The sequence below is a fragment of the Pyrus communis genome, chromosome 16, assembly GCF_963583255.1.
Source record: "Pyrus communis chromosome 16, drPyrComm1.1, whole genome shotgun sequence".
Classification (NCBI taxonomy): domain Eukaryota; kingdom Viridiplantae; phylum Streptophyta; class Magnoliopsida; order Rosales; family Rosaceae; genus Pyrus; species Pyrus communis.
The window spans coordinates 3,946,818-3,960,253 of NC_084818.1; the positions used below are offsets into that span (position 1 = coordinate 3,946,818).

A 13,436-nucleotide genomic window follows, 5' to 3' on the forward strand; every position below is an offset into this window, starting at 1 on the left:
GGAACATAACAAAATAAAAAAGACAAAGTAAAACAAAAAGTTTAATTACCAAAAACGTAAAATAACCAAAAGAAAGAATGGAGCAAATTCCCTCACAAATTGCACACCAATTGATTGTTTGCAAGAACATCTCTCTCTCTCTCTCTCTGATTGAGGCAAAAACCAAAATGGAAAACCTAATAACAGTAAAATACCAATCAAACATTGAAGAGAAAGGAGGAGAGACATAGGGAGAATTCCCGACTGTAGGAGTGTGCTTGAAAACAAATGTGGCAACTGCATTTACTCATTTTCATCTTCCTTGAAAACAAATGTGGCAATGCAGAACATTTTTATAATTCATCTGAACAGAAAAGTATATAATTAATTAAAGGGCTTCAATAATCTTAACATTACTGCATTCTACAATTGAATTTATAACACTGGCCATCCCCTTTTCAAATTTTGAAACTTTTGTTACTTGTCGTTATTAGATACGACTTGAGGGTCGTTATGCAGCGAACATGGACACATGGTCCTTGTTCACGCAGCCGCTGGTGGAGTTGGATCCTTTTTATGCCAGTGGGCTAATGCCCTCGGTGCCACTGTCATAGGAACCGTATCAACTCAAGAGAAAGCAGCTCAAGCCAAGGAGGATGGATGCCACCATGTCATAATCTGTAAGGAAGAAGACTTTGTTGCTCGTGTGAAAGAAATAATTTTCGACAATGGCGTTGATGTTGTCTATGATGGCGTAGGAAAGGATATGTTTGACGTATAAGTTTTACTTTTCTTATTTATCTCAATAAGTGTGTCATGATTTACTCAAATGTTGTTGCATACATATGTTTGACGTATAAGTTTTTTTTTTTTTTTTTTAAATTTGTGTTCTTAAATTGCCCACTATTGCGTATTAGTTTGTGAGGGTTGGTTAAGCACGTTCATGTTTTTCTTTCAAGTTTTTTGTTTTCATTCCAACATTATTTTAAATTTTCTTATGTTAAATTTTTACTGTAACTTTTTTAATTTTAGGTTTTTGTATTTATATTCGTTTTTTACATATATAGTAAAAAAAAAAATTGTGTTTTTCCATTAAAGTTCTCGTTTTTGTTTTTGTTTTTGTTTTTTTTTTTGTATTTATATTCGTTTTTTTACATATATAGTAAAAAAAAAAAAAAAACTTGTGTTTTTCGATAACTCACTAAGATTCAATGTCGAAGGAAGAAATAGAAGTCAACTTCTAAATTTTGTCTAAGGGCCATTTGTAATTACTTATAAAGTAATAGAAAGTGTTTTTTGTGAAAATATTTTTAAAATCAATTCTCAGTAAAAATCTAAGTGAATCTTAAAAATGCACTTGAAGTGCCCGCAAGAAACACATGTTTGATGATTCTTCCAAGTGCTTTTGGAATCTAAAATCAATCATGAAGTAAGCTTATCCCTTCCAATCCTACCATTTCTTTGGCGATTGGAATGTTCTTCATGATTAATCCTTCTTTTGCCTTCCAAATTTCTTTCTTTGACACACATTGAATCTAGTGATTTTTCAGTCCAATTCAATCATAGACATCGAGCGAGGCCTTGAAGTATTTGAGTTTGTAAACTTCAGTTTATATTGTGTTCACAGTTTAAGAACAGATTGAAACTGAAAAATCCATTTTATAAAATTATCATCTAGAAGCTTCACTGTAAGCATACCAAGCAACCCTTCAATTCTAACAATAGCTTCCGCCATTTGAAAAAGATTACATAGAATATCAATCCAGAAATTTATATTGCAGACAAACAAGACTTGTTCTTGAACACCAAATACACTATCATAGATTCTTCGCTACTGGCTATCGGCCTTTTTCAATGAAACAACTGAATGAATACCAACAAATCTTGATCAAACAATGGCTATTGGCCTCTTATGCTCTCAAACAATGGCTATGGGCCTTTCAATTGTCTAACAATGGCTATGGGCCTTCAATCCTTCAGAAAAATAACAAACATTCGCCAACTAGAACATAACGCAAACAGATGGTGTGCACTGTGAAATCACAAACAAAGAACCTGATACGAATGAAAATCTTGAACCCTTGAGCAGAAATCCCTGAGAACTTGCAGCTACCATCGAGCTTCAATCAATCAAGAAGACTTGCACATTGGAATTGAAACCAAGGATCGGCCGGCTCAGAAACCATGATTACAGTGCACAGAGAATTGAAGAAAAGCAGAAAACTTAGAGAGAATGAAAGAGAATTGCAGAGAGAGTAGAGGTTAGGAGTTTCTGTATATTTCTTCGAATGAATACTACAAGATTCTTACACACTTATATAGCTCAATGGCTGCCTTATCTCTTAAGCTACTAGTAATAACAGCTCTGACTAATTTTACCGCCAATTCTAACCAACTTCCAAATATACTAACTGCCTCACTTCAACACCACCTTTTTTACCATACTACCCTTCTTATCCGTCAATACTGGTCAATACAAACTACAAGGACTTCACAACTAGATTTTCTTTAATTACCCTTTAATAAATAAATTAATTAAGTCGTTAGCAAATTAAAACTCTGAGTAAATTAGAGTCATTGGTGGACTAGTCGGGGTTGTGCAGGTGGTTGAGTTCAGGTGGTTTAGCCTTACCCCTCTAGAAACGAAAACAAAACCCCTCTAAAGCTAAACCTGAAAGAAAAATACAATGAAACAAGAGGATGAAATTTGACAAAATCATACAACACAACCATACTGGCATATTCGTCACAGCAAGGAAAATGCCAACAAACTTACGCAAAATACAAAACAAAGCTAAACATATTCAACAATTACATGATACATTTTAAGCACTATCCTATTCAGCAACTGTGAAAGAAGAACGCTCCATGGCATGTTTACCAGCAAAGAACCAAGTACAATCCAAAACCCCGTGAAGAATCCAACTCCTAAGCTCACGTAGAACCACCCATCTTCTAGTAAACGGTATCCACCTCCTCCATCTTGCTCAACTCTTGCTGGCGGTATCACCCCATTCGTGCTGCAATTCTTGTTGAGTGGAGCTCCGCATAGTTCGTTGCCGACGAAGCTCAACTGATCGAGGCTCTGCAGTTGAGTGCTTTCCGAAATTCGTCCCGTCAAATTGTTGTAGGCCAAGTTTAAGTGACTCAGAAATGTCAAATTCGTCATGCTTGGAGGAATTTCACCATCAAGTTGGTTCATGGAAAAATCAAGAGATTCTAACCGTGCCATATTACCAATCTTTGAAGGAATTCTTCCGGTGAAACGATTATTCGATAAATTGAGTGACTGCAATGCGAGGAGGCCGGTAAGTTCTTCAGGGATCTCTCCATACATAAAGTTGCATGAAAGGTCTATGCCTTTTACGAATCCCAGAATCTTGGTATATTCCATTTCTATCCCTTTCGTTACCAAGATTTCATTGTCTTGAATTACAAATGATTCTGGAACAGCATGAAAACCAATGCTAAACAGTGACAAAAATGATTCTGAAAAATCAGCCATGGCGCTCAAATTGTGGAAGCATCTCGGTATCATTCCTGAGAGTTTGTTATGTGCAAGGTCCAATATCTGGAGACTTTTCAAATAACAAACTTCATTAGGAATATCTTCTTCAAACTTATTTGAACGAAGGTTAAGAACATGCAACCATGAAAGGCTTTTCCCTATCCATATTGGTATGCTTCCGGAAAACCCATTTTCACTAAGGTCAACAACTGACAACCAAGTACAGTTCTGCAGGGAATGTGGCAATTCTCCGTACAGGTGATTATTGCGCAAGTACAGTGAATCCAGCCCTTCTAAGTATCCTATGGACATTGGGACATTCCCAGTTAGGTTGTTGTTTTCTAAATTTAGGAATCTCAAGTATTGCCAACTCATCCAACAATCGGGTACTTTTCCAGTGAGAAAATTGTTCCCGAGATGAAGAACAAAAAGTCCCTTTGTTTCATCCGGCCTATCACAGAAGAAGTGGAAAACAGATCCAGAAAATGATGAATCGGAAAGATCTAGCCAAAATAATGAGGTGGGAACAATAGGCAATGCACCAGTGAAATGGTTAGAACTAAGATCAACCTTTGAAAGAGCAACTATATTTTGAATCTGCCCATACAACTGATTGTGAGAGAGATTCAAATACTCTACTTGGGAAGTTAAGTTCCAAAACCAAGTTGGAATAGTACTTGAAATTTGTGTACCAGACAAGCTTAGTACTTGTAATTGCGTTTGTGTCCGCAACCACATCGGCCATTCAGGCCCCAAATGCCAGGAATCCAGCAGCAAAATTTCAAGTTGAAAAGGAGGAACCCAGTCTCGACTAGTTTTCAGAGTAAATGAGTTTCCTTTTGCAATGAAATGCTTCAACTTTGTAAGGTTGCTAAAAGAAACTTCCGACACTGCACCTTCTAACAAATTATAAGATATATCCAATTGCGTTAGCATTTTGAGTTGACCAATAACTTCTGTGAAAGTTCCATTAAACTGATTTCCAGATATGTCCAATTTTTCCAAGCTTGACAGATTTCCTAGTGACATTGGAATGGGACCTGATATATTAGTATTCCCCAACGACAACGACTTTATTCCATCTGGACCACATCTAGACAAACTTTCAAAGATTTCGGATGGTCTTCGAACCGTGAAATGGTTCTCTGACAGATCAAGAACTTTCAACTTACAAAGATGCCCCAAAGAATTTGGTATTTTCCCTTCCAACCCATTACCATCCAAGTGAAGATTGACAAGGGATGTCATGTTTCCAATGGAACTCGATATTTCACCGCGTAAGAAATTGTAAGAAAGAAGCAAGGACTCAAGATTGTTCAAGCTATACAACCATTCAGGTATGGTAGAATTGAAGTTGTTAACCACAAGATTAAGGACTTTAAGACCAGTCATATTCCGAATAGAATTGGGAATCGAATCAAGACTAATAGAATTGTGTGACAAATCAATTTCCCTCAAAGATGTGATATTATGTGAAATGCTAGGAATTGGACCTTGGAAACCACAAAAACTGAGATGAAGAGAAACTAGATTTTTAAGACTGAAAACCCACCTCGGCATCAAAGAATTAAAATAGTTTTCAGAGAGATCAAGGACGACCAGGGAAGTAAAATTTGCGGTGGGTAGATGGGGAATTTGATCAAGTTGACAACCAAACATAATTAACTCTGCCAAAGAAGGAAGCATGTTTGTAACTTGCAACCAGTCAGATGCTTTGCTAAGATCTACATGGCTCAAGTCCAAGTGTTTTAGCAGAGAAAGACCAGAAATCCACCGAAGGTTATCAACCTTCAGACCATAACTACTGAGATTGAGATAGCGTAGACTGGAGAGATTTCCTAGTTTATGAGGAATTACTCCATCAAAAATTGAGTTTCCAAGATTAAGGTGTGTTAAACTTGTCATAGAACCAAAGAAACTAGGAATTCGTGTTGTACTGAAATTATTTTGACTCAAGTCCAAGTAGTTGAGATGCTTTAAACTGAGCAAAGAAGGATTTATCTTACCACCCAAGGAAGATTCCAAATAAGGGTCGGTATTATTAAGGTGCAGCTCGTGGATGTGGCCGGTCATGTGATCACAGACAACTCCTGACCAACTGCAACAGTCTGAATCTTCTTCTGCAACCCACGATGCAAGCAGATTGGCAGGGTCCTCGAGATCTTGCTTGAACATCAGAAGTGCATGTCTTTCGCTTTCCTTGCAAAGTGGAGGCCAACTGGGAATTCCATTGCATAAACCTATACGGAAAGTAATGGTTGCAATGGCTAGAAACCTGATTAGTAGTAAAACAACTCTCATGGTTCTCTCCATAAAGTTCAAGTGTATGAAGCAGGTGATGTGTATGAGCAATGAAGGATCCACAGTAGTGCTACCTACATATAGTAGGGAGCCTCACCTTTTCTAAACCATCCTCTACGGCATGAGACCGCATTTTCAAATCGGTGCACATCAATGAGAGCAGCAGTCGTCGGACGGACTTTTGGAATCTTGGACAAAAGTTTCATAGATGATAAGATGGATTAAACTAAGCGGCTATTTAGGACTAGCTAGTCCACATCTATAGAGACACAAGTTAATTTAAGACCCCACTTGGAATTGGGAATCGTCGCTCCTTCAAATACATTGTATTAATATAGATGAAAAATTAATTTTTTTGATGGATGTGATATTTTTACTGGGATATAATACGCCCACCTAAGCTAGGCGTCAAACCGGTAAATGTGCAAGTGAAAGTAAAAAGGGATTTGGATCAACAATAGTACCACCATACAAAAGATTATGAAACATTGTTCGATTTACATGCAATTTTTCTATTTACCTTCAGAAAATTAGAATGATAATATTCAAAGATCATATGCCAGCTTGAAATTGAAAGACTAAACTCTGAATTCAAAACTATTTACATGTGGAATAATTTGAAATGCCTCGAAACATTATCATGATCGAATTGTATATGAAAGACCATCCTTCACTATTCATGGCAAGGCACACCAGATACAACTCATAAAACTCCAACAGACGAGCAAAAACGACTCAGTTTGTGTAGCGTAAAACCATAAACAAATTCCATACCATTTCACGGCCAATCCAGATACATCACCAGCAACATCATCAGGTTGTCAACTTTATCTCCAGATCAGATTCAACTTTAATTTTTTTTATGGATGTGATATTTTTACTGGGATATAATACGCCCACCTAAGCTGTGCGTCAAATACGTAAATGTGCAAGTGAAAGTAAAAAGGGTAAATTACAATTTACTTCTTTAAATTTTGGTACAATTCTAACGAAACTTTTTTCATCCCATGCTCTATCATTTATATAATGACATGTGATGTACCATCCTATGTTCCGGTCACATTGAAAAATCTCTCCAATTGTAACCTCGTACAACATTTCTATAACATTTCAATTTCATACATTTGGTTATAACTAGCAAAAATTGCCCATGCTGCGGGTTTTAAAAGCATCTAAATGATATTGTTGCTTGTATACACACAAAAGATCAGACTTCTAATTACATGCCAAAAAGATTAGACCAACAAAGTTCTTGTGGCTTTGGATCAACAATAGGACCACCATACAAAAGATTATGAAACATTGTTCGATTTACAAGCAATTTTTCTATTTACCTTCAGAAAATTAGAATGATAATATTCAAAGATCATATGCCAGCTTGATCCAACTCATAAAACTCCCACAGATAAGAGCAATGATCCTTCACTATTCAGCTATTCATGGCAAGGCACACCAGATACAACCCATAAAACTCCCACAGATAAGAGCAAAAACGACTCAGTTTGTGTAGTTGGTAAAACCATAAACAAATTCCATACCATTTCACGGCCAATCCAGATACATCACCAACAACATCATCAAGTTGCCGTGTAATAATACTTGTCAACTTTATCTCCAGATCAGATTTAACTTTAAAACTATCTTTCTTTAATTTGTTCAGAGGATTAAATTAATGTTTGATAATGTTAGGAAGTTGAGAGAATTAAATTTTATGTGGAAAATTTGGCCAAAAACTCTGATGTATTCCATACGATGGTGAATGCATGAAAAGTCATGCAGAATAATTAAAGCTTTGATTTTTCTTGCTCAAAGATGATAAGAAGGATTGAACTGTACATACGGCCATGTAAGTAGCTAGTCCATCTGTAGGGGCAGAACTTTAAGACCAGTCATATTCACAACCCCACGAGGAACTGGGAACAGTCCTTCATACAAGTCGTAGCTAAGACCGAGTACCAGGAGTATTTCGTTAAAACTCTCTAAATTTTATGTGGAAAATTTGGCCAAAAATTCTTATGTATTCACACGATGGTGAATGCATGAAAACTCATGCAGAATAATTAATGCTTTGATTTTTCTTACTCAAAGATGATAAGAAGGGTTGAACTATACATACTTCCATTTAAGAAGCTAGTCCATCTGTAGGCCATCTGTAGAGTCATATTCACAACCCCACCAGGAACTGGGAACAGTCCTTCGTACAAGTCGTGGCTAAGACTAAAGACCCTTCGTAGCTAGCTAGGATGCAACCACAATTAGCCCGTGCATTCTGAATCAACCACAATTAGCCACAAAATGATTGTCAGAAATGGACCTTCTCGAGTAAACAGAATGAATGTGAATCAACCTACAATATGCAAGCTATTTCAAGAAATGGAGCTTCAACATACTATATGTAGACAGAACCAGGACCAAGTCCAGACTCACTCGTAATAGGTCTCCTCATCCACAACAATATCCCAGCTTTCCCCTGTCGTGCCTTTTCCATATTTGTGCACCTTACTGCAAAGAGAGAGCAAGTTAACTTGTCAAAGAAAAACCAGAACAATAGATGCCAATGCAGTTCAGCAAGTTTATTTCCCTTCGTACCCATTTCCAAAGTGCTCTTCTCCCCATGTCCGTGACCAACCTAGACATGAGAGAACAAAAACAGAGTTGCATCAGATTAAATTATTGAAAGAAAAAGTTCACTTCTGTTGTAACGAATCGACATTAGAATCAAGCAACCAAGTTATGAAATACGAATTTAAAATGTAACTATTTACCGTGTCTGAAACGAATCTGTGAAATCAAATAGTTAAACCCTAAACAGCACCACTGCAAATAGCATAAGAAAATTGAAATTAACCCTAAAGAAATTGGGAGAGAAGAATATGAAAAGGGAATACCTTTCGGCCCTTTGAGTTATTGGAAAAAAAACCCAACAGAGCAAAAGATAAACAAAAATACAGGAGGAAAGAAAATAAATTTTCAACTTGTAAGATTCATACGCGAACAGATTGGCGGTCAAAAGCATTTCAAAACTCAGAGCCATCAAGCTTTTTGATCTGCATGGAAATTATTTATGAGGTTTGAGATTCTTATAGACACTTCAGACACATCGACATGTTGAAAAAGCAATATTCAACAACCTAGTACCCATGCTCCAAAGAAGGTTACAGAAAATATGAATGTCTGGACTCTGGAGTGAGAAAGTAAAAGGACTTACCGCGTACTTCATATCTTCTAAGTTTGTGTAGTCGACAATCCCTGTTGTTCCTACAAAAAAGGCATTGGACAAAAGCCAAGTCAATCGAAATTCTGATGTCTCATGAGCTAGGTCTTAGGATTAAACTATTGAACTAACACTATATGAAATAGCAGTGTATATCCCAAAAACAGTCTGAAATCTGGTTGATAATCGAAGAGTTCGAAGGGATTTACCTTTGGATTCTTCGGCTTTCAGATGGAGTTTGCTTATGTGTGGGAGAGAGAGGTGGAGCAGCTAGGGTTTGAGTATGGAAGAGATGAAAAATGGAGAGAGCACCTGTTTTGGCTGAAGCAACGGCTCACACAATCTGGACAAAAATGCAAATGTCTTAAAAGGGGAAATTATAAAAAGAAACCTTAGCAACTGAATTCAAAGAAACATTCTGACATTGTAAATAACATTTCAAAGAAAAAAAAAAAAAAAAAAAAAACCTAAACTAATTACACTCGGATTACAATGTTATCATTTAACAATAGGAATTCCCATACCTTAGCAGAAGATCCTGCATCTGCAAAGGATCCTTTAAAACCTTTTTTCTTGAACAACCCCGCACTGCAACACTTCCAGGCAAGGTAAACCAACAGCACCCTCATGCTGAGCTCTCCTGTGCATATAGACCCCCTGTAAGTAAACTTAATCAGTCAGTTATCATGAATATACAACTTATATTAATTTTCTACAATATCCAACACACAAATATAACAGAAGAGGAAACTTTTACTTAAGCAGCACAAAATGATATCCTCTGCATTTCATTCCAAAATCCATCACTCTTATGTCTTTGCCTGCACAGTTTTTGCTCCAACATAGCCTGCCATGATGATAGCACTATCAATAATTAAGACACAAAGAAAAGGCTATCCTAGCTAGGTATTATCGTTGGAGTAAACAAACAGCACCATAAGTAAAGTAGCAGACCAAAGTTTTTTTTAGAGTTGATGTCTTAACATGTTTAAGTAGCGAAAAGATTACAACACATTGGATGTGTTAACAGATCCATAAGCTGATGACTCCCTCTCTGGTTTACCGGACCATTCTTAATGTATTCAACAATGCAGCAGCAACTAAAAGTCCTTGGAAAATGCCAAGCTACTATAAAGACATGACGAAAACTATATCTCACCTTACCCCCTTGTTGGCATAGACAGCATATCCGTCCTTGTTGTTCGGGGTGAATCATAATCCTGAACTCCATTATCATCATCATCGAGAATGTCTTTGGCTTTTCCAGCAAGAACACCCCAAAACCCATGTTTGGATTCATTAACATTCTTCAATGACGTATACTCGAATCAGATACCGGAATCAGATACAACAAAACACACAAGTCACGAATGAAACAGCACAAAACACACAACCCGAAAATTAAATGAAGAATTCTTTATAACATGCATGTTGATAATACCACGAAAAATTCCACTTCATTATACATGCCTATTGTTTTCTCTGTCCAAATATGAAATTGCCATCATCTTTTTTGAAAGCACAAACCAAAATCACTTCTCAAAGAGATCATACACAGAAGAGAGTGGAAGCTTACCCAAAGCCAATTTCATGTTGTTCACTCCTTCTTCTTCTTTTGGACCCAACAATCTGTGGGTTTGATTGCAGCATAGTGATTTAGTTTATATATATAGATAATCCTAAACACTTCAATTAAATCTCAAATAGCAAATTACACTTCAATCTGACTAAAACTACACAAAGGAAAAAACAAAGACAGAAAAATGTTCAAACCAATCTAGAAGCCAAAATGATCCCCAACATCAGTAAATTAACAATAAAAATCTAAACCCATATAAATTCACAGGAAAATCAAGCGCGAAAAAAATTTTGGATAAAAAATTGTCAGGTACAAAAGGATAAACTACAAATCCAAAAGAAAAAAAATCACAAACAAACTAAAACTTGAAATCAGTGAAGACCGTACCTTGAAAAGGGGTCGCCGCTCTTGCCAACATCGGTGCTATCGCTGTCTCGACCCTCAACATGCTTCCGGCCATACTCGATGACCTTGGTTGTGGAATTCTCCAGCAATTCTGGCAGAATTGGTTATGCCTGTTTGCTCGCCGCAAGGTTTTTTGCTGTGAATGAAGGCAAAATTTATAAGGTCAGAGAGAAACATGATAGCCACGGAAAAGAGTGCGAAAGAGTAGTGCAAAAAGACTGGCCGACAGTTTTTCATGACCGGCAAAACATACACCCAAGAGAAGCAAGTATAGTTATTAAGATTTAAACATGAAAGCATTAATCGCAAGGAAAAATTCATCATCAATATCAACTTAATGCTGAATCATAAAGAATTAAGAATCAAATGAAAGAGCCACAACTAAATCACATTCCAAGAACAGAAGGTTATATGAACGAACACAAACCAATTACAGAACTCACACTAATTGAACACAAATTTCAGCAAATACCCAGAATAAATAGCAATAACTTAACCATAACCCAGACCCAAATCACAAAAAGCGGCAAATATAACCTCAATCCCACTTAAATCCAAACAACCAGATGACCCAATCTCTCAAATATCACCAACTAATGATCAAGGCAGCTACAAAACAGAAAACAAAAATGTGAGTTCTAATTGAATTCATTTACATATACCCTACACCATTAAGACTTAGTAATAAATTTATATTCCTGTATTCCATAAAGAAAAGAAACTCGTCATATAGAACAATTATAGGTACATAATGATTTGATAAGATAACACTTAAACTGTGCAAGACCTTGCTATTGCACCAGCATGGTAGCAAAGCGTAAATTATTTTAATCAGGTACATACCAATTGGTTGTGAATTTTCTGACTGCAGGTTGTTGAAATACCAGCCACAACAATCTTAACATCAACCTCGCCCTGCAAGGAAATGAAGTTAAACGTAAAACAGATCATTCTGGGAACACATGTAACCTAAAAAATGTTATGCATTAAACTTGTGCTTCCAAGCATATATTATATATGACTTGTCCTGGATGTTCTTCTTATATTAAAGAAACCATGATTATTGTTGCGTATACCTTAAGCTCTGATAGTAGCATAGATACAGCCCGATTAGCAGGGTCTTCTGTGCTTTGCACGATAAACGTAAACTCTAAGGGACCACCACAGAGAGAAGTGACCTGTTTTCATTAATTAAACAAAATAGTTCAGACCATATTGGAAGAAAACCTTGGATACAAATTCAACCTATTAAATCAGTTAGCAGAAGGATTTTGAACACTTCACCAGATAAGATATCCCTACAGTGCAAATACAGAAATTTAGATATGTCCATCAAAAGAAAATATAGTTTAACTATGTTAATCTAACATCACAAAGATATTGAGTTTCCAAGTCTCAGAGCCAATAGAGTGTAATTTGAACTTCTTATGAAGCAAAACCTAATTTTTCAACTCGAAAATAATACAAAAACATGATTGGCTTTGACCACTCTCATTCCAAATGTTCTAGCGTAGCCCGACTCAAGGGCTCACCAAATGGGTTTTCGATTTCTGTATGAAATTAGAAGCCTAAGTAATGTTTGATGACATATTGAATCATCAAGAGCAGGATTCATATGTCCCCTTCCTTGCACAGAACCTAAATATGATTGACATGTTCTCAGCACGATTCACTAACATAATGCATAATGTGATCTATGAAATGCCGACAAGCAATACTTCGAATCGAAGAATTTCGCAATCCCAGAAGCCGAACTCAAATGCCGGCAAGCAATTCATCCCAGACGCGACCCCAAATAACAAATTGAAACCCAACAAAAAGAAAAATTTCAAGTGAATTTCTCGGCAACCAAACGGACCCGGATCTGAACGAAACATAAAATGGCGAAAAAAAATCTAAATTTTAAGGGAAAAAAAACAAACCTGGATCTGAACGAAAACTGCTAGCGCGCTGCAGAACGCTCTCTCCCTCTCCCTCTCTCTCTCCTCCTCTCTGTAAGCCGCATGCCTTCCCCTCACCAAATCCCACACTGAGCGGTCGATCCCACCGAATACAATCCTAACTTGTCCCAAACCCAAACTGACAACAATGCCCACCCAACTTTTACCCCCAACCGTGCAATGTTAACCCTGAACGGGCATTCCCGTCATTCGATGGCAGCTTCGTAAAAAAGCTGAAATATTTAAACCTACTGGTTTGGTACTGAACTCCTTTTATAAATATAAAAGTGAGTATAAAAAAATTTGAGTTCAAAAATATGTTTGATGAACACTTAAAAATAGTTTATTTTCAAAGTTTTGGATAAAAAAAAAACTGAAAACGTGAAGTAGCAAAAATGAGTTTATTCTCTCAGCACAGCAAAAGTAGTTTTTTTTCCAAAGCACAGCAATACTAAACCAGAAGCCGACAGTGGCATGATCCTAATTAAACTGAAATTCAGACCCTAACAC

The 13,436-nt window shown here is 36.7% G+C and overlaps 2 protein-coding genes across 13 annotated transcripts in view; both read right to left on the bottom strand.

The window, feature by feature from the left end:
* LOC137720194 (receptor-like protein EIX1) overlaps positions 1–13,054 on the bottom strand; it is a 38,765-nt gene extending 25,711 nt beyond the window's left edge. For 5 of the 12 annotated variants that reach the window (XM_068459215.1, XM_068459214.1, XM_068459216.1 and 2 more), the window contains exons 1-12: positions 12,909–13,054; positions 12,063–12,164; positions 11,830–11,901; positions 10,969–11,122; positions 10,579–10,631; positions 10,162–10,309; positions 9,760–9,849; positions 9,527–9,642; positions 9,212–9,345; positions 8,997–9,046; positions 8,779–8,835; positions 8,554–8,605 (exon numbers count right to left, since the gene is read on the bottom strand). The gene's annotated coding sequence lies outside the window, so the exon portion shown is untranslated. Of the gene's footprint in view, positions 1–8,553; positions 8,606–8,778; positions 8,836–8,996; positions 9,047–9,211; positions 9,346–9,526; positions 9,660–9,759; positions 9,850–10,161; positions 10,310–10,578; positions 10,632–10,968; positions 11,123–11,523; positions 11,596–11,829; positions 11,902–12,062; positions 12,165–12,908 lie in introns of all 12 variants that reach the window. The other 7 variants (XM_068459217.1, XM_068459220.1, XM_068459223.1 and 4 more) reach the window with 7 other exon arrangements.
* LOC137720193 (receptor-like protein EIX1) lies at positions 2,640–5,808 on the bottom strand. The gene has a single exon (XM_068459210.1). It carries the CDS (start codon positions 5,798–5,800, stop codon positions 2,774–2,776), a length of 3,027 nt encoding a protein of 1,008 aa, XP_068315311.1. The 5' UTR covers positions 5,801–5,808; the 3' UTR covers positions 2,640–2,773.
* Positions 13,055–13,436: the final 382 nt, after the last annotated feature.

What these genes read in the sequence shown, in the direction of transcription:
- LOC137720193 (XM_068459210.1), bottom strand. Translation starts at nt 5,800, where the DNA reads ATGGAGAGAACCATGAGAGTTGTTTTACTACTAATCAGGTTTCTAGCC.